This window comes from Cyrtonyx montezumae, unplaced genomic scaffold, assembly GCF_038088225.1.
Source record: "Cyrtonyx montezumae isolate F1298 unplaced genomic scaffold, pur_monq_1.0 scaffold_2, whole genome shotgun sequence".
Taxonomy (NCBI): Eukaryota; Metazoa; Chordata; class Aves; order Galliformes; family Odontophoridae; genus Cyrtonyx; species Cyrtonyx montezumae.
Genome location: NW_027071936.1, coordinates 14,219,058 through 14,240,231, shown reverse-complemented (window position 1 = coordinate 14,240,231; position 21,174 = coordinate 14,219,058). Strand labels below are relative to the sequence as shown.

Genomic DNA, 21,174 nt, shown 5'->3' with positions numbered 1-21,174 from the left:
AGTTTTGGAATAAAATAATAGTGAGTTTTTCATCAGCTCTTTGGGTCACACGTTACTATGTGCAACATTGATGAGGAGGAAGATGATCGCTTAGATGAAGCTGTCAGATTTTAACTGATTATGCAGTTCGGCGCAGCCAGTTTCCAGGTGGATCCTCAGAAATCAAGAACACAAGTCACACTTAGAGCAAGTGGTATTATAAGAGCCGGGGCACTGAAGAGGACACGTATTTTGGAGGGCTGTCCAATGGAGCATAAGCTAACAAAGTAATGTAGAGCCCCAAAGGGCTCTAGTACAGCCTTAGAATGCCAGAGTAGGGTTACTGAAATACACATTGGTCAGGAAACCATGTCTTCATCCATTCCTGACATCCAGATTTCAAAAATGAATGAATAAATATTGGATAAAAAATGATTTGTCAAAAAGCTGTGAGAATGATGCCCTGTTTTCTGCTAGAAAGTAGTGAGGTTGATTTTGAACCAGTTTTTTCTCATGACAACGGGGATGTGTGTGAAGATACTGGAGGTGCCGTAGAGAGATTTTTCTGTTTGTTCTATAAGCACAGTGTCTAATTTTAGAAAAAAAAAGAGGAGAGGTGAGAGAAAAAGTGGATCTCATCAAGCTGTCAGATACATTTCAAGTACCCACTGGATGCTGGACACATTTTTTCAGGTGATGTTGGTAATGAATTCTCCACTGTGCCAAGGAGATAAATTCTGTCACGATTGTCAGAAGTCAAAAGAGAGAGAATGAGGATGGCAGTAAAAAACAGAATTATAGAGGGAGGCTGAAATTGGGAAGGGTTAGGGGTTGGATACAGGAAATGAAAAACGCTTTAGGGCAGGGTCTGTCCTGCTGGGTTAGAGTTGGGTATAAGGGCTACAGGTGTAGCAAAATGTAGAAAAATGCACCTCGGTTCCTTGAAGCAGACAGCCAGGACTGTATGTTGAAAAAGCTACAAAATAGTTGTTTTCACTGTAGATCTGTTTCCATTAGTGCAGCATCATTGACGTTCATCGAATTCTCTTTGCACTGTCCCCTTCACATGCAGAGTGACAGAAGCCCTCGGCTGGTGACAAATTCCCTGGTCTGGGTACCCCAGGGAGGCATGCTGCAGATCTCCAAGACAATTCTGCACGCTGAGCTACCCGGAGCCCGTGACTCTGAGATAACCTACAACATCATCAAGGACCAGCCAACACATGGTAAATTTCTTTGTTGTTTTATTGTCAGAAAGCAGCTGCAGGATGTGTTACTCTTCACCCTGCATGTTTCAAAGTCTCCAACTGCTTAATAAAGGTGCAGTGTTCTGGTTGCTTCTGGGGAAAAGGATGTTCTTCACAGACGTACCAGAGTCGATCCTTCCGTGGCATTTTCCCAAAACAAATTGCATTTGAGGGAATATTTCGTCATAATACTATACTGAATAACTGCCACTAATCTCCTTTTTCCAATTCAGGTGCAATGCAAAGTAATGAAGCACTATTATTCTACCTAGTAACTTTCCCTAATGCAACTGTCTTTCTCTAAGAGTAGTGAAATCTCAGTGCATTTAGAGCAGAGTCTCACTCGCTGCCAGAAGATAATATCCCATAATTAATGTCTAGTTGAAGAGCAGCATGAAGTAGTATCTATCTCTAGTTGAGCAAAAGTTTGTGTTGAAGAATTGGAGAACTCCATGACATCTGATTTAATTTCTACTAGTGGAAGAGGTTATTGACTCAAACACGAATTGGTAACATTCTCATCCTCATATAATTATTGTCTCCAAATTCCTTGCAAGAGGCTTTTATCTCCTATCTGTGAGTAATGGCTTACATGAGCATCCCCCTGTGTAGGGCTGCAGGTTTCGGAGTACGCTCTGTACTCGTGCCAACGAGTGTGGAAGGTGCTAGGATTTGTGACTGAGGTAGAAATTCAGAGTATTTGCGTAGAAAGGAGGAGGCATCCTATACAGAGGGAAATGAAATATAAACATACAAAGAGATACTACATTTTCCACATCAGTATCACTGTTTTCTTCATTAGGGCTGTGTCTGTAAGTAATACGTGTTGTACTTTTATGAACTGGTATTTTTAATTTCAATCTATTGAGCTGAATAAATTTAGAGGGTCACATTAATTTAAGTGCTGTGGCTTTTCCTTTTGCTGTAAGGACAGACCGGTTTTTTTAGCAGCTGCCAGTGGCTGTTGGAGACATACGTTATGTAATTTTTGCAATTTAGAAGAGAAACAATTAATTTGTGTTCTCTTCTTCAGATGAAGTACTCTCTTCTCAATTTTAATAAGCATTTAGATGAAAACAAGAATTCTTCCCTGAGGAGTTAGTCTCCTGCTGCCTAACCCTAACTAAAATATATCATCTTGAATTTGTATCACCATAATTATCTCTGCTGTAATTAATTGCAGTAACACAAATGTGTTTGTAGCTTCAAGTGAGGAATATGCAGTAGAAATCAATGATCTTCAAAGTTTCATCTAAAATATTATTTCATAGAAAGAGAGGAGAAAAATCAGACAGAATTGTAGAAAATGAATTCTTAATTAAGGAAGGCTTGTCTGTCTGTCTTAGTGTTTGACTAATAAGAGAAGACATTCATACCTGTAGAAAATTTGGGATGTAAACCTACTTTAGAATTAGCCTCTGTATTTCTGTAGACAAAGGTGCAAAGAATGCTGCTTGTCCTATATTTCTAGACCCTGAAACCCAACAGAAAGGGTGTAATTAGGGAAGGAAGATCCCCGTCTAGATCCTTTACATTTGTAGGGGTTGACTTGGTTCTCTACAGCTGTTTCCCAGGAAGGACTTGTCTTTCTAAGTATCTCTTTGTCCTGAACTTCATTTTGTCCCTAGAAATGGAACTGTTGTCTCCCTTGTCTCTTTTCCCAGCACAGAAGATCTTTAATATAGCTCTGTGACTGGAAAGAAATATTCTCTTCTGAGGGCAGGTATTGTTAAACCATAAACTGCTCTGTGTGGAATACAGTCTTAGAGGATGAAATTTCTGAAGCCAATAAAAAGTGATGTGTGTCCACTTGCTTTACAAAGAGTGAGACTTCAGTACCTGAATCCCGTGAACAGCTCTGGAAATTGCAACTGTATGATCTATATATTTCAAGAAATTGCTTGAGTGTACACAAGCTGTACACTCCTGTGTGTAACCTATCAACAGATGCTTTTCTGTTTAAAAACAATTTGCTTCCAATGAAATTATGTTCATGAACTACATAAGCAAACAAAAGAGTTTTTCTTTGTGATTGAGTTAAATATTAATTTGTGAGACACACAGGCGTGCTGTATGTTTGACTGTTTCTTCTCTTTGGGAGGGATACACAACAAGCAGGCCCTAACACCTTCAGTGATTTGTTTAGCATCTCTAGAAATCACACTTTTTATTCAGGGGTTGAACTCCCATACACCAAAAGCATCAGCTTGGGAAAGTAGTTAAGGCAGTGGATTTCACTGGTAAGGGAATATCAGCGTAGAGTTTGATTATAAAATGGAAGTGTGATATTTCAGTTTGAATTATTTCTTTTTTTTACTACTCTGTATGATAGTGGTTTTGGGAAATGAACTGAGAGAGCTTATGATGAGTATTTGCCTAACAGAAAGATGAATGCCATGAAGAGGGTGGAAGTGATTCGTAATAAAGATGGCTTTTGAATTGGTGGCAATGCGGGATACTTTCTAAGACAAGTAAAAAAAAAGCACAATGCTCAACTAAGTGTTATGCAGAGAGCATATAAACTTTATATAACCAAGAACAGTAAAGATTGGAGAAACGCACTTTTTTTTTTTTTTTTACAGATTATGCTAACCCCAAGCAGTTAAGTTGTGTTGTGAAACAGAAAAACATGCCATTTATTTTGATCATATAGATTTTCATCAGGTTTTTATTTTACTTACGTAAGTAGTTTGGAAGAGCATTCACATTTTGTGTGGCTTGGGGAAAATGATGACCATGGTTTCTTCTTTTGGTGCATAGCGCTTACTTTCTGATTAATTGTATTTAATTAATATTTTCAGATTAATATTAATTAATATTTTCAGATTAAAGACATCTGAATATCAGTAGTGATATCAAAATTGAGTCCTTGTGGGCGTATGTGAGGAAAGTTGATAAACAATGGGACGTGCCCCCATCCTGCACTCCTCTTACATCTGCAGGACGCCAGTGACACTTCAGTCCAGCTGAGAACCTGTTTCTCAGTACAAAAATCAGAAGTAAGCGGAATGTTAGGGATACAAAAGTTGCATGCTCTTTGTAGTAGGAACCACACACCAGGGCATGAAGACTTTCTGTTCAGCCTGTGATACAGAGGTTTTTTTCACTCTGTCGGTTCAAGAGTTCTTCAATTGAATATTTCTGTTCAGAGAAGTCTGTTGAGGATACTTTTTGGCATAATAAGTACCCAAAAGAGCTGGAAAAGAAAGCTGACCTTGAAAAAATTAGTATGCTGTGTTCTGATACTTAAGTTGTATCCTTGAGGGGAAGATGGATAGTGTGCTGCAATGCTTTTTAACCCTGATCGTGTCTCACTTCTCTTGTCCCTTCATGGGAGCTCCAAAAAGTGTTTTTCTGCTCAAGTTTATCCAGGCAGATATATAAGGTTGACATGTGTTGGTCGTTGAGCAAAAATACATTTTGGAAGTTTGAACTTTCAGATCCTGTTCTTTGCTTGGCCGTGTATTTCTCCCATGACCATGCACAAGCTGCTTAACCTGCCCTTTGCCAAGGCAGGAATAAAAATTTCCCTGTGTCACTGGGATGTTGGAAGGTTCATTAGTGATTTTTAGGAGTTTTAGTGCTGTATTTCCTAGTCACTCTAGATGGAAAAAAAATGTAGAGTTGGTGGGCATTTGTTTTTGGATGCGTGTTGGTGAAAGCGCATCATCGTCTTGTTTTCTCATAAGTTGTGCCCTGATTGTTCATCTTTATTTTCCCAGGTGAAGTGGTGCTTCTGATCCCAATGCCAGCAGATGGCCCAGCAGGGTCGTGGCAGCTTCTGCCTGATGGAAGAGCAGCCTCACCTACAACCTCTTTTACCCAACAGGACATCAACAACGGCATCGTGTGGTACAGGCACTCTGGAACTCAAGTAGAGAGTGACTCCTTCCAGTTCCAGGTACTTCTCTTCATATTCACAGAGCAGTCCTGTGGGCATTTTCATGCTTACGTACAGACTTGTAGGTGTGTGGTGCATGAGTGTATGTACCAGGGTGGATGCATTCCAATATTACATTCCCATCCTTCTTTGTAGTATTATGTGCCCCATCCCCCAGCTTTCTTTAGAGGTGAAATGGCTCCCAGAGGAGGAGAGAGGAGCAGGGATGTGGTTTCAGATGGCCATGTGTTTGGCTGTCCTTGGGATCCTCTGGCTGGGTAGCAAATCTGCATGAGGAGATACTTGCAGTAGTCCTCTGGCCCGTGCTCTCCTAGGGTATTCCTGAAATCCACATCTCTGTGAAAAAGGCTTCATCATGTAAGGTGTCTTACTGTAGCTCGTATCTTGACAGTTTGTATGTCCTATTGCATGTCAAGCAGTAGCTTCAGCTCCTTGGTACTATATGGTAATTATAGCACCTTTTCCTAAAACCTGTAATGCTCCAGGTGCAGAGTACTGACTGTCTTTTTTGCGTTAAGATTGTCTTGCAAGCTCCAACACCAAGCAGCCCTCCTGATTTCTGTAGTGCCTCAGTGAATTGTTAATTTTTGCCCTACAGTAATTCCTCTTGCAAGCAGACAAAAAGATAGGAACATTCTCCAGCGGATGTGACACTACAATAAGTCCCACCTCCCCACTGTTCTAATGGCCAAAAAAATTCCACAAATTGGCCCTTTATGTTTGCATGAAAAATTTAACAGCATCCCATAATGCCCAGCCAGCACAAACAGTTGTATGCAGCGTTTTTTACACCTGGCTTAAAACTCAGAAGGTATTCCTGCAGCACCAGAGAGACAATTAAGGTAATTTCTAAAGTAATTAACATAAGTGATAATGAGGAATTTGTGAGTGTCGATGTTGAACTAGCTAATCTGTAGCTTAATTGCCATGTTCTTCTTAAAGAGTATGCATTTTGCATGAGTTAAATGTTTGATTTTAGTGCCTTGGAGTGGTAGCAGTAATTGTACAGACAGCCCTACTAAGAAAGGAAGCTGTGAGTACCTGACTGACATCAGGAGACCGTAACACATCTGAGCCTTCAGCTATGGACTGGGGCAGCTCAGAACAAGCTGACATGTTTTTGTCAGTAATTTGATATTTAACCTTCAGATGAGAGCAATTCTGAAGAGGTCCTGCAAACAGTTAAAATAACTGTTCAAGTCAGCTGAGCATTTTTAAGCATTTTCTTGAAATTGTGTCCTCAATTCTATACTGAGTCACAGAGGGCTCTGTTGAAATCAAGTGTGGGCTTCCGTACCTGCTGACAGATAAAGCTGTAACCGAGGAACTTGCCTCCCAGGATTGCTGTGAACGTTTGTGGGCGTATCCCTATGGAATGGTTTTGGTTCTTTGAATTTGTACAAATGTAATATGATTTGCTTCACACGTTGTCGCTTTGAGTTAGTTATGGTAAGTTAGATGCGGTTGACTTAATTTTGGCGTTTGAAAATTCCTTATGGGTCTTTCTGAAACATGAACACGCACTATCTTGGAAGATACTGGGATCACAGGGAGCTACTGCCAAGGCGGTGCCATAGTTGAAAAGCCAGCACAGTGCGTTGTCATTTTGGGAGTGGGAAGATGGTTCAAAAATGCATTGTTTTCTGTTCCTCGTGATGAAGAGTTCCTCTAAAATACGCAGCCAGTTGAAGTTAAATCTGGAAGCAGTGTCTAGCACTGGCAGGAACAAACAGGTGTTCCTGGCAAACAGACTGTAGGGGCAATGATGGAGGAACTGATTGGCATTTAAAGGCCGTGGTTCCCTGCTGTACCTGGGCTGGTACGTCCTGAAGCATTGTGTGTCTTTGCCTTCGTAGATCTGCACAAGTTGAGAAAAAACTTAAGAAACTGATCTAGAAATACAGTCACGTCCTCCAGCAAGTTTTCATTCATGTGATCTTTCCTTTGCAGGTGTCCAGCTCTGCCAGTCCACAAACCAGCTTGGAAAGCCACGTGTTCAACGTTGCTGTGCTCCCACAGGCACCCAGAGCGCCTCAGCTTTCCCTTGGCTCTTCTTTGCACATGGCTGTAAGTGTGTGCCAACACCACTGACCTCGGTTTTCTGTGTTCATTGCTGCAGTGCAAAGTGACCAAAGCCTTATATCCAGCATTAACTGCTGATTGTTGGTTCTTGCATTTGCTGTTGTCCACACTATTGTGCTTGATTCATATACCTAAATTGAAGGGGTGAGATGAACGTACCACGTAGGTAACTAGGGTAGAAATGGAAGAAAGTCAAAACAAACAAAAAACTAGATAGGCTTTAAAAGGAAATGGTGGGAAAAAAAAAAAAACAGCAAAAACGAGCAAGTTGAAAAACTCAGTGTTAGAAGCAATGTATATATAGACTGGAAAGGAGAGGGAAAAGATGAAATCAATAAAATTGTTTAAAGTATTTTTTAGCATTTTCAGAGTACCATTTCCTGAGAAGGCATTGGGAATAGCAAGAGCATAGGAATAGCAAGAGTGAAGAAACTCGTTTAGAGAGGAGATCTTTCCACTAATTCCACTGTGCACTTTACTTACTGCAATAGTAGCCCTCCTACATCAGAAGTTTTCATTTATCATTATGTTAGGAGCACAGATTATAACGCATTTGGAAACTATTCAGGCAAGCCTTGTTATATCTGCATCCATGGACTGAACTACCTTTTCTTGCAGCTTTGACTCAAGGAATGACCATTTTGCTAACAGCAGTGTCTCTGACGTAGCTATTTTCTCATTGTGTTAATTTAAAAGTTTGGAGTTGGTTTTGTGAGCCCTCTTACTTCAGCGTGTGCCTTTTCCACATGCCCCTCACATATGTGGGACAAATCTAGCTTTCCTTTCCTTTCCTCTTTCTCTTTGAGTCCTCTTTGATCCTGAGTGCCTGGGCTGGAGGAGAGTATGGGGCTTTGCAAGGGAAGACCAAAGGAAGCAATGGGAGAAGAATTAGTGAAGATTCCATGGCGCAAGGGCCTTGTCAGGGTTTAAAATAGTGTTGACCTTTCACAGGCACTAATAAAACATGTTCAGATTGCTGCTGAGCAAGAGCCAGTGATGTGTCTTTCTTCTCTTGACTTTTTGTTGTTGCCATTATTGGCAAAATTGATGGGAGAGGTGTCTGACTAAGCTGTGCTGTGCTGGATTTTATAGCTAATTACACACCACAAAATTCAATAGTGCCATAAAACACATTTTACTGAGGTATGCCTCACAACCTGCAAGCCCTACCTGTGGGAGAGACGAATAGACCTTGGAGCCAACTGTGAAGAAACCATAATCCTAAATCTTTTCATCATAAAATTGCGCTCTTCCTTGCATCAGCATGATTGAGTTCTGTTCATCCATCTTCGAACTCCTTTAGAATTAGTCTGGCTTCAGCAGAAGAGCAAGCACAAAATGTTAAGTCTTCCCATACCTGTAAGCCTTGTCTCCTTGAGCGTCCTACCGAGAAAGGTCAGGGAAAATTTGTTGAAGCTTTAATTGTTAAACTGGGCAGACATCTATAGTCCTGTTTCCCCCACACCGATACAGCTGGTAACATGAGCCTGACCTATGCACTACTGAATGCAAACAGAGATGAGGTTCGTGAAGGAGACGGTTTTTGTAAGCATCTGAAAAGGAAGGTTGTCCTCACTTCCTGAGGTGGCGTGAGAGGGATGCTGCTGTTACTTTTTAGCCTGTAGTTTTTACAGAGGCTGTGTACAGCCACGCTGATATCACAAATAAACTTCATGGCACTTGGTCCAGTTAGATATGTGACTGTTTCACATCTAAGCTGGGTTGTCAAGCTTTTATTTGGTGCTTCACAACAGACATTCATAGATGAGGCTGTGGTTTCTCTTCTCATGTGTTTGTATGAGAGTACTGAAGAGAAATGAACTGATGGCTTGATGGTATTTGCACTATTTCGAGCTGTTGTCAGGGAACCCTACCTTCCCTCAGTGTCCTGACTTGGTCTCAAAGGTTGTAGAACCATAGAATGACTTGGGTTGAAGGGACCTCAGAGATCATGGAGTTCCAGCTCTCCTGCCACAAGCAGAGTTGTCAGCCTCTAGATCTGGCTGCCCAGGAATCCATCGAGCCTGGCCTCGAACACTGCCAGGAATGGGGCATCCGCAGCTACTCTGGGCAGCCTGGGTCACAGGATAGGACACAGGTTTGACAGGGTGGACCTAGCAGCATGAAAGTGTCAGGACTGAGTGAGCTGCGTGTGATATGGTAGGTGGAACTTGCAATTTGTTCCTGAACCCGATTATCTGATGTTCCAACAGAGGTGAATTAATTGCACTTTCCCTAATTTGGCTTGTACTCCCCGTGTCTTGTTAGCGATTATGAAATGAGCGGGCTATTTTTTCATACCAAGCTGCACTACATTTAATTTGGTGATTTCTCATAGCTATTATTTCTGCAGGCTTAAGGTTCATGAACACTTGCAACTTAACTACCTTTGTCCATTTAGATTGATTCATACAGCGCCATAATTCTTGTAACACGCTGCCCACCCTTGACTGATGATAACCTTGTAATGGAAAGATCAGGACATTTTTAGACAGACTTAAAACAAAAAGTAAAGCTTTGGTTTCTCTATATTTGTGTGGGAATGACTGAGATGTTTTCAGGATTTCTTTTAAAAGCAAATCCAGCCCAGCCACATCAGATTGGATGGGAAAAGTAGCTAGGCTGTGAATTATATCTTTGTCCGGGGAGCGTTAGATCGAAACAGATTTTTCTTCATCTGTTCGCGGTTCCTATAGGCAGAAAAATGAAATTGCTCCACCTGAGGTGGTCCAGCATCTGTAGGAGGCAGTGTGCTAAAAATGCTGCCGCCCTTACGGACAGTCTGAAAGTGGAGGCAAGATCATAGTTACAGGAAGGAGGAAGCATTTGCCTCTTGTTTTTCCCAAGTCATAATCCCTTTCTGATTCCCCAGAAGGAACTTAATGGAGGTAGGCCTGCGTAGTGACATCTGCTCTTGAGCATAGTAGTACTCAACTTCTGTGTTACATGTTTGATTGGCTTTTAGATGAAAGTGAGTTTAGATGTCCCTAAAAGCAAATTTGATGTATTACTAAGCTTTATTTTGCTCTATAATTTCATCCCAGTTAGTCCCTATTGTGTAGAAGTCTGAGGAAATCAATTAAGGTTCAGCTCGTCTGTCTTTGTCATTTTTATGTCTAAGAGCCAGACCTTTAGATTCGAAGTTCTAAATAGTAAAGCAAATTCTGTCTTGTTATATTTCTGACTGTCTTTCCGTGTCTCTGGTGTTCATGCTCTTGCTCTAATGTGTTTTTTGAGGTGCTGGAGGACCGAGTGACAGTGATTGAGCCCCATCACCTCTCCTTTGTAGACCCAGAGATTCCCAGTGAGAAAATCCTGTTTAACGTGACAGTCCCTCTCCTTCCTGGCCAAGGCAAGTGTATCTATTCGGAGCATGGCAGCTTTCTGCTGAGTTAATTGGAATGCTTCTTTGAGCACGTTTAATGTTTTTTTTTCAGAGGATATCTTTCTGTGAAAGCATCTGCTAAACTATTTGTCCTCCTTCATTACCATTCTGATGTCTTGTTTCTTTGGCTTGTCCAGGAGTAAGTTGCAATGCACAAACATTTTTCCTATGACTGTCTAGAAGGTACTGAATGTTGCACTATGGCTTTCTGCTTCTTGCCTCTTGAGTGAGAGGTATTTGAAGAAATGACCAAGTGAAGAATCTGTTTTAGTTTCTCATGTCCGGTACTGCTCTGTAGAACACATGCTGGGTACAGTCACAGCTGTCTGACTCACTTAGCAACAGCTGAAGGTGTAAAAAGAAGTACTTGGAAAGATAAACAGAAGCCATCCTCTATGGTGTCTTGTTTTAAAAATAAATGGATTCCTTCTTTTAATACTGAGCTCTCTGTTTATGTAGGTATTGTGGAACATAGGGACAGGCCTCTGTCTCCAGTCAGGTATTTTACTCAAGCAGATATAAACCATGGCAAGATTGCTTATCGTCCACCGACTGCAGCTCCACACTTGAGAGAGATGATTGCATTCTCATTTGCAGGTAAGGAGCTGAATGTTCTTTGCAGTGCCAAGTCACACTGCTGCTTCTCCTCCAGTCCTGGAATGATTTTGTGGCTATTCCCTGGGGCGTGTGATTTGAATAATACAAAGGACATGGGAATCTGCCTCATGGGAACGTTTCAGTTCACTCCGTTCTTGTATCTTCAACATGATTTTTTGCCTCTTGTTCAGTATATCAGCATTGGGTGAACGACTGGGGTATGACTGTGTTCGCTGCAGCATTTAGCATTGTTGACACTAATACTGGATGTGTTGCTGATCAAACTGCTGATCTGGTGCCCTGAGGTTAGGAGCTGCTGACCTTTCCGTGCGTGAGCGCCAGCTGCAACAGGTGTTTAATCTTTGGGATTCAGACAAGAATTGATGAGTATGAATTGAATCACTTGAGCCAGGATATTGGATTTCTGCCATCGGGAGGTTAGCAATCTTGAGTGAGAGGTAGAGGAGGAAAAATAGGAAAGAGTTCAAGCATGTTTGACCAGATGGTGAATGGGATTATGTGATGAAATGATAGTATGTGGTAGATGCAGTTCTGTGCTTCACCGAGCCTTTCATGGTGACATCAGAAGGAGTTTCACAGACTGGAGAAAAGCAGCATGTTTTCTCTCAGTACCTGCAAAGAAAGCCATGGAAAAAAGGGCTTTCCTTAGTAAGGAAAGTCTCCAGTCTGGTTAAAAGTCTGCACTTACTTTCTCTGAAAGCTCTCTAAATCCACATCAGTATGAACTGTCCTTTGCTGCCTACAATTACTCTGTGCTTGTATTTATCCCATCAGGTCTGCCAGAGTCAGTGAACTTCCGATTCACAGGTATGCAAACCATTTGCTCTTCCTTGGCAGTTTTCCTCCTAGTGACTTTCCCACTGCCTGTTACAGCTCGGCCTTTCAGAAGGGACATCTGTGGGCACTGAGTAGGAACTTATGGAAATACGTGTGCACGAGGAATATTCATTCCTCTCCATCCCAGCAGTGTCTTATTCAAGTTAAGATGCAGTTGAGTAGACACACCTTTTCCAATAGTTGCCTGGAATGTGTCATGTTCATTCCTGTTTTCTCCCTGCTTGCACAGGGACATCAGTGTTTTAATCTGTTGGGGTTTTTTGTGAGTGGTTTTATTTTTAATACGCCTTGGAAACCTTTCCACCATTGAACTGCTAGTAATTAGCTGCTTCTTGCTTAACACATTTCCCTTTCCATGTATTATCTAGCGCAGGCATGCAAAGTGATCCACTTGCAAAGAGACTTATGGGTACACCTGATAGATGAATGGAAGATAGTACACACACACACACACACACACACTCACCTTTTTACAAGTTATACTTTTTGTGCTAGAAGGTGAGTTAGGGGCAAAGGTGAATACCTCTGGATAGGTGTGAGTTGTACATTTACATCCACAGCCAAAGGTGCAGATTGACCAAGTGGGAGGGAAGTCAACAGTGTGGGGTGGTGATCTGTGGATTTGTGAATCCCTGGAAGCACATCCCTATGTTCAGCTGTTATTTTCGTCTGTGTCTAGTGTCTGGTGGAGAACATACAACCCCAGAGATGGTGTTTGTCATTCACTTGCTCTCTGCAGAGCAGCAGCCTCCAGTCTTCCAGATCACAGCTCCTTTCCTGGAGGTCAGCCAGGGGGGCAAGGCCACCATCGGTGAGTAGGCTGGAAAGGATGAGGCAGCAGAGTTTTTTAGTGTAAGCTGTTTTCTGGTGGTGTCAGGAGGTTCATTGGGGTTTTTATCAAAATCCTTCTAAATGTGGACATGTGCACTTCTCTCACAAAAACTCAAGGTTTGTGCAGTTGTCGTACTAGAAGTACTATGTGTCACCTGGCAATAAGTTCTCTGAATCAACATTAGATCTAAACATTCTCAGGGGACTAATTATTTCCATGAAGGCAGCAAGCCCTTGGGCTAGGGATGCTCCAGAATTGTTTGTCTTTTCAGCTACTGACTACATTGAAGTTCTTCGGCTCTGTTTACAAAAGCAGATCACAAAATTTAGGGATGTTCCCAGAGCTGTGTGTGAGGATGCTAAAGCCTCTGTTCTATTTCTCTGGCACAGGGATCCAGTTGGCTGTGAGTGACACAGATACAGCTCCTGAGGGCCTCTTCTTTGAGCTGGTGAAACCTCCCCATCGTGGCATCGTGCTCAAGCATGGTGCAGGTGTGCAGGAGCACATGAGAGCAGGTGAGTTGAGCAGAAATCTTCTTCAGCATGGAGGAGGGAGTGCCTGTCCACATCCAGTTTCTAGCTATCCACTCAACTGGTTTAGTTGGGTAGGAGGAGACAGATGCTTCTGACAGATGCAGCTGTGGCCACAAACATATTACACTTCTTGACTGAAAGAGCGTGTCTGCAGGAGAGGGTACACAAAAGATGATTTCCTGTTTGTTGTTTACTTCCTGACTGAGTTAGTGCATTTTCTATATCACATATGTGGGCTGATGGGCAGTCACTTTTGTGATTAGAGTACCAGAGAGCTGTCACTGTGAAAAGAGTCACTGTGACAGTAAAACAGCTGTTACAGCTTTTCCTTTGCCGTACATGTATATTGCTTCCTATGTAAATGTCTTCATGGCTCCCTGCTCTGTAAGGGTGGTATTAAATACCAGGTAAGCATGTGATTAAGTCCTTTGCTAAATTGGGGCCTTAGGCCATTGGAGCTGGATTGGTGCACTGAGCAGTTTTCCTGACTTGCGTATTTCTTTTCGGGAAGGTGACACTTTCACCTATGAGGATGTCACTCGTAATGCTCTGCAGTACGTGCATGATGGGTCATCGGCAGCAGAAGACAGCATGGAAATCTCTGTCACCGACGGCGTCACCACAGTGACCACAGTGCTGAGGGTGGAAGTGTCCCTGCTGGATAACAGCGGCCCACAGCTGGCCCCAGGCTGCCTGTTGGCGATCACTGTGGCTAGTAAAAGCTCTGCAACTCTCTCTCGACTGCACCTTGCTTACATTGTAAGCTTTCATCTATGTCTAAACCCAGTGAATGCTGTCAGCATCCCATGCCTAATCCCCACACGGACCCTTTGCCACCCACACCTCTTTGCCATTAGCGTGGAGTCTTGGCAAAGAGCTCAGGTTTTGACCGTGTCCTGACAAAAAAGGGGACAACAGATTCTTGCTTTCAGCGGGGTTTTAAGGCTGTCCCTTTTTGTCTGGTTAAGATGAGAACTGAGTTTATCCCAGATTTTTGTATCAAACAGACTCACTAATGGCACATGTGGGTCTTCAAGACGATGAGCCCATGACAGTTCCTTCCCCATCTCACAACTACGAAATCGTCCCATTCTTTTCTGCACAAGCTTAAAGGGATTTTTTGGAGTAAACCAAGATTCTGTGCTCCTTGGTGTGGTTAGAGTTGGTTCCAGTGTTCATGTATCGTACAAGTTGTCCTGCAGGCAGAATTCAGAGAAAGGTGTTCTGCTCCTCCCAGGTGGCTTAGCAGCAAAGATATTGGCAGTGGATTTCAGGTATACAGATGTGCTCCTCTTAGGAAGGAAGCTGGAGAGATTGCAGTGTACACGTGAACCTAACGTAGTGTCTGCCAGAGAGGTGGTTAGGGAAGTGCAGAGAGTAAGGTAAAAATGAGAAGGCAGGCAAATGTTTTTTTCCAAAGGATCTGTCTGGATAAAAGTCGGGGATCTGTCCCATTCTCCTTATGAAGAAGAAGGTTGACAAGGGAGCAGTTCAAGTTTAACGTGAAGGGCACAACAGTCACAGAAAAGAGGATTTCTTTCCTGATCCATATCCTGAGAATATGATTTCTGCCTTGGGTCTTATCTTTGTGGCAAGCAAGAAAAGCTTTTGTTAGAAAGATGACATGAGTCATTATTATAGTCATCACAGAAGTGATTGTACTTAATGAAGACAAAAAGAGCCAAGAACAGCTTTTAGCTTAATGTGAAACCGGCTTTTGAAGCATTGCTCCACACCACTTTTACTAAGAGCTTAACAGAGAGCATCTCTCTGAAGTGTAATGGGCAACATTTGCTCCCTCTGCTGGGTGTCTTTTTGACTCATTTTTGCTGGAGTTGGGAGAAGTATATTATGTAAATGGCCCAGTCCTCTTGGTGTGTAAAGTAATTTGAAAATAAAAGTCCTGGTTTTATCTAGGGGACATTGTTGGTGTAATGCAAGGACAGAAGGGGGAACCTCTTTGAGCAGGGAGAAAAGGAAAATGCATTTTGTAGCAGATTCTGAGAATGTCCACCTAGTTGTTTTTTCTCAACGCGAGAGCTTCATTCAGTGTTCATCAGCTGAGCGTCTGGCCCTGTCGGTTTGATACATTCCCCTGAAACAAAGTTTTCTTCATCCTTCCATTTTCAGTTGAGGGAAGCAAACACTAATCCTGTTTTATGGTGTTTTTCTTATTTTTCCTTGATGTTTAGGACAACAATTCTCCTGACTCAGAGATAAGAATCCAATTAATATCTCTGCCCACGTATGGCTCCCTCTTACGGACGTCTGGCACTCATGCTGAAGAGCTTTCCAGGGTTTATAATTTCACCATGGAAGACATCAACAATCAGAGGATCAGGTATCAAATAGCTATTCTCCTTCAAGCCATGCTAGTTAAAAGCTCAGTGGGCTTTTCACGGGGAGCTCAGGGCTGTGTGAGGACAGTGAAATGTATCAAAGATAATATTTTCTTGGCAATTGTAATCTGTGAGACTATAAACGAGAGCAGTTCCTGCATGCAGAATTAGGTTTACACATATCTGGGAGGTACTCGGTTCAAATTATGTGATTTTTTTTTTGTTGTGCAGTGTCCTGGTGATACTTTAGGTAGGCAGTGTGAAAAACAAGGATTTCAAAGAGCTCAGGAAATGGGTTGAGAACCCAAATACCACTTGTCTTCCAAGAGGGGTGCGTGGATGAGGTGTTTGAACCCATCTGTCAGCGAGACAGCCTGACACAGCTTATGTTTTGACTTGCAGTTACTCCACTGTGTTTGAGACGAGCAATCAGCCGGTTACAGATGTCTTTCACTTCACTGTTTTTGATGCTGATAATAACCGGCTTGACAGACAGATGTTTACCATCACCATCACGCCTGCCCAGACAGCGCCGTCGCTCATTGTGTTTGCTGACCATATCACTGTAAGTGGGTAGCTGAGATACTAGGAACAATGGTAAGGATGTCTTAACATGTGTGGAATCACTCAGTTTTCCTAGACTGAGAGCAAATCTCTGCAGAAGCGTGATGCTATGCATATGAGTGAAGAGGGTTGAGAAGTTACTTGAAGGCCAGAGGAGTCCGAATGTACTGCTGCATCCCTGAACCTCATCTGCTTACGTCTGTTCTACTCAGGTTCTTCCTAGGGTGTCCCATTGATATCCGTGGAACAAGTCAGATTTACCCTGCTTAGTATTTGGTCCCTTATTTCGTCAGGTTGTTTGTAAAAAAATGAGCAGAAGATGAAAGAGTCTGAAAACATCTGGTGTTTTGGACAGATTCATAGCATTTCAGACTTGTTATCAAAGCCTTTTGAAGTAATCTCCCTCTTTTCTGGCTTGGCATTCACCCTCCCTTGCCTTCAAAAGGTTCTCCTTAACAAGAAAAGTAGATTTTGCTTTCCAGGAGGTCATCGTGACTCTACCGGTCCCTTTTTTCCCCTAATAAAATATTCACGGGCTTCTCTTGGAGGGGCCAGGCAGGTTTTGTTCTTACCAGCCCACCTCACCTTCTTGTTATTATTATCACCTCCCAGCTTATTTCATGGTTAACAGATCTGAGGGAGGACTGAACAGGACCGGAGATATGAGCACTGTGAGGACCAGGGAAGTCTCCAACATGGAGTGATGATGCACTTGTTGAGTCGTGACTCATGCATTGCTCTGTGCACGGTCTGTACTTTGTCATACGCTTTTGTTTTCCAGGTGGATGAAGGGGGCAGAGTCCCTCTTCTGGCTCATCACCACCTAACTGCTGATTATGATACTGCTGCCAAGGAAGACCTGAGGGTCACGGTTATCTCTCTACCTGTATATGGCTACATTGAAAACACTAAGACAGGTAAAGTGCCTGGCAATCTTCTTCCTCCTGGCTAGTGAAAGAAAACATATTGAAATTGCAAGTTCTAGTTTCCCTCATCATAGTTCCGCTGTACAGTGGTCAGCATTACGAGATAAGCTGTCTCTGGAGAACATTGCTTTCTAATTCTCTCCCCAGTTGTGAGACTGGGGCATTACGAGGTATTTCAAACGTGCTATTTTCATCATGCTTTATTCTGACTGCCCCCGTTCTACGGAGCAAACTCTGCTGAATTCCTCTAAATGTTGAAGTGAGCTTGAAGTCTGGGAGTGCATGGCTGATATCACTCTGTTATATCATTGTGTTCCCAAGAAACAGTAGAATCTCTGCTGGGCTGTCCGGAGGTATTCATCCAGGAGGATTGTCTGCTTAGTTACGCTAAGTAGATTCTAACAGCAGTGACATAAATCATTTTACTTAAATCACTTCCCTTTGAAAAATATCACCGTGGGCTGGCAGTGTCACAGCTTGTTACAGCAGATACCGCCCTCCTGGAGTACATGGTTTGCTGAGCATCACTCATCCTTCATCCTAATTGTTCCCAGTTTGAGGTATTTAGGTAATGGAGAGCCTCCATCCTTGAGTGGTCCACGATTGGTCGGTGTTCTTGGGGGATGAAACTGTTTTTCAAGGTGTAGTTTGATACAGTGATTGTACCGATGCCAGATGGCACATTAGCCATGGTCTTATCACTGAAGATTGTTGTAAGTAGTTCTGAGACATGGGCTTGCTTTTACTGTGCATATCAAACTGCAACTTTCCTTATGCCTGCTCTAGTGCAGCAGATGTTGCTTTCTACAAAGGTCACAAGATGACAAAAACCTTGTTGCAGATTATAGGGACATCCTGGCATACTTCAGTGTGTCATTCTTCCCTTAATACTGCTGCTTCTGTTTTTAGTTTATCAGTGACTTGAACGTATTTTTACCAGAGGCGTTCTGTTTTACAGGTGAGAGTTTTGGACCGCAGAGTGCTATGGCCACAGATGCATCCTTCTCCATTCAAGATCTTCTAGAGAACAGCATTTACTACTTTCAGAGCGTCCACGAAAGCATCGAGCCAACAAGTGATGTTTTCAGCTTTTACGTGAGCGATGGCTTCAGCCAGTCCGAGGTGCACAGCATCAACATCACCATTCAGGTACACCTGTGCTTTTTGGCTGCAGGAGCCCTCTCTTTTCTCGTAGGCACTTGACTTCTTAAAGTGCACCTCCCTGTAATTGTGATCTTTCCTCGCACCTTTATAATTTGTGGGTAGGAGATAAAAGAGTTCCCTTCCTTCGAACTTTTTCCTTCCCTTAGAACAGGCACTTAATTGCCCTGCCGCACCAGAGAAGAGTTGTGCATTGCAGCCTCTTCCCCAGGTTTGCTCGGCTGTCTTCATCCTCTTAGAAGCAGCCACGTTACTGGGGAAATTTGGAGAGACCGCTGTAGTCCATCTGTTGGCATTAGCAGTGATACTGTGCACATTTCTCCTTGCCTTTTCCCTTGTTTGACTTCGGGATCTGTGCAGCGACGCAATGATGAGCCCCCAAAGATGGTGTTGGAGCCTGTCAGAGTACGTGAGAGCTCAAGCGTGGTCGTTACCAACGCCTCGCTCAACCTGCGGGACATGGACACCCAGAACAGTGAGCTTGTCATCGTGGTAACCAGAAGTCCTGAGCATGGTGAGTTCTGACAGGCTGGGAGAAGCCGGTGGGAGTGTATGTGTGTGTTTGCCTGTATCTATAATAGCCCCTGATGTGAGAAGGAAGCCTGCAAATGTATGCTTAAAGCACATTTAGACCAGCAGTCACTTCGCAATCACGCTTCAGGACGGACTTGCTCTTTGATAGTTTTCCCAATCTGTGAGAGAGGGAGGAGAGGGACTGCACTCACATCTCTGGGAAGCTCCCTTCTGTGTTATCCCATTTCCACTTCTGGGATTTAGTTCCTAACAGCTGAGCATCTACCTGCAGTGATAAAGCAAAGGCAAGGTGTATAGTGAATGCAGTATGCAAAAAAACCCTTCCATCAGTTCTATTAGTAAGACCGTGTCTGCTTCCATGCATCCCACTGGCAGCCTGCACGCAAAGAGTGCCATGTCCTCCCCATAATTTTGATGCATCTGTTGTTTGTCAGGTCACCTTCGCAGGAGGCAGACTGCTGTGGAGCCCCCAGAGCGTGGACGTGTGCTGTCTCTGGGCTCATCCTTCACCTACCAGGACATTTTGGATGAGCTGATTGTTTATTCTCAGAGCGGTGCAGCAGCACAGACAGATGAGTTCAGCTTTTCCATCACAGACGGTCTCTACATGCAGACTGGCAAGCTGGAGTTCTCCATGGAGCTGCCGAAGAAGCAGCTGCCCACGTTGACGGTCAACAGGGTCCTGCAGCTCCCTGCCGGTATGGGGGAAGCGGGGGGAATGGTGTCTGTCACTTGTTCAGGCAGCCCGGTGGGAGAAACTCTTCATCTCCTGCTGAGTGTAACAGCAAGGTGTAGGTGTGCTTTCATGCCTCTTGCTTGATGGGGAGGTCTTCTCCAAATAATTTCCTCATAGTGGAGTAAGGATCGATTGTCTGTTGAAAGGGAAGAGGACAGGGTAAAAAGAGTTATAGGCATAGATAGTTTTATGCATGCTGCAGTTAAGCGCTGCCTCCCAAAAACAATGTATATTCCAGTGCTTTACATTTGTTAGTTGAGAAGGAGCATGTGTGAGAACAGATAACCCCAGTCCTGACAGACAACCGCAGGCCAAGTGTGCTCACGTTTCAGAAACTTAGTCTGCACTCAGCCTTAGTTCTCCTTTCTGAAAGTGTGTCAGCTCTACTTAAGCTGTTTTGTCTCTGTTGTGCAGGGCTGTTAAGTATGACATCATGCAAGGCTGAAAGCCACTCTTCCACGGCAGTGCAGTGCCCACACGCTTTTCAGTCCAGGGCTCTCCAGCAGTGAGCAGGCAGTTGAGCAGGAGCAAAGCGTGTGCCTGGGACACTGTTGTGCCACAGTGAGCATACAGGTGGAGGATCCTTGTGGATGAGCACTCTGCTTGTTCTGCTTATGGGGGGGGGGGGGGGTTCTTCTTTCTCCCCCAAGAAGTACTCTATCCTGGTTCTGTAAAATGTGGCCTTCTGTTTATAGACTACGTGGCCTAGTCTAGACTTGACTGGATCGGCTAAAAAGCTCTACGTGTGCTTTTTCTTTCTCTGGTCCAGGTTCTGCAGCACACGTCACAGATCAACACTTGAAAGCAGCAGCTGTTTATCCAGATGACACAATGATCAGGTTTGTCGTGAAGAGGGATCCCTTCGTGGGCCGTTTGCAGTTGACTGATACTGATAATCCAGTCGAGATTTCTGTCGGAGGGCCTGTCCAAAGTTTTACCCAGGCTGATATAAATAAAGGTGAGAATTACTGTTTTTAGGTAATCATGGCAAGTAAAATATGGCTGTCCCTTTACGAGGGGAGGAATGGTTTGAAAAAGAGAAGGGATGGAGGAGAAGGTAAGATAAGGTTGTTAATGGTAGAATCACTGAGCGAGTAGTAAAAAGGCTTTGCCAGTAGAAGAAAAAGAATAAAGAGGAGAAGCAATGAAACCCAGATCCAGGAACTCTATCGGGCTCCAAGTACCTCTGCTTGTAGCATCAGCCTGACTCCAAACTGGGAGTTAAATGAAGTTGCTTGTGAAGTACCTCTTTTCTCCTTACCCTTTCTCCAGGGCAAGTGCTTTACAGTCACAAGAAGGGGGATCCTGGTGGAAATTTTGTCTTCACCTTTGATGTGATCGATGCAGATGGCGACAGTCTGATGGACCAGGTTTTTCATATTAGCGTATTAGGTAAACAGTAGTCTAAAGTGATGCTTTCATTGCTGCGAAGCTTTATAGATTCCCATTTCACATGTACAGCAAATTAAGCTGGAACTCCTGAGGTGCAGCTTTTATTCT

The 21,174-nt window shown here is 43.3% G+C and overlaps 1 protein-coding gene across 1 annotated transcript in view; it reads left to right on the top strand.

Annotated features, from left to right (window-relative positions):
* The window catches only part of FRAS1 (Fraser extracellular matrix complex subunit 1), a 166,212-nt gene that overhangs the window by 112,758 nt on the left and 32,280 nt on the right, over positions 1-21,174 (top strand). The window contains exons 29-45 of the mRNA XM_065736478.1: positions 1,052-1,205; positions 4,949-5,127; positions 7,078-7,194; positions 10,447-10,561; positions 11,054-11,191; positions 11,987-12,019; positions 12,729-12,860; positions 13,271-13,396; positions 13,926-14,173; positions 15,607-15,755; positions 16,156-16,318; positions 17,099-17,234; positions 18,202-18,392; positions 18,765-18,918; positions 19,373-19,636; positions 20,444-20,632; positions 20,947-21,066. Of these exons, the coding sequence (XP_065592550.1) occupies positions 1,052-1,205; positions 4,949-5,127; positions 7,078-7,194; positions 10,447-10,561; positions 11,054-11,191; positions 11,987-12,019; positions 12,729-12,860; positions 13,271-13,396; positions 13,926-14,173; positions 15,607-15,755; positions 16,156-16,318; positions 17,099-17,234; positions 18,202-18,392; positions 18,765-18,918; positions 19,373-19,636; positions 20,444-20,632; positions 20,947-21,066 (2,608 nt within the window). The remainder of the gene's footprint in view (positions 1-1,051; positions 1,206-4,948; positions 5,128-7,077; positions 7,195-10,446; positions 10,562-11,053; positions 11,192-11,986; positions 12,020-12,728; positions 12,861-13,270; positions 13,397-13,925; positions 14,174-15,606; positions 15,756-16,155; positions 16,319-17,098; positions 17,235-18,201; positions 18,393-18,764; positions 18,919-19,372; positions 19,637-20,443; positions 20,633-20,946; positions 21,067-21,174) is intronic.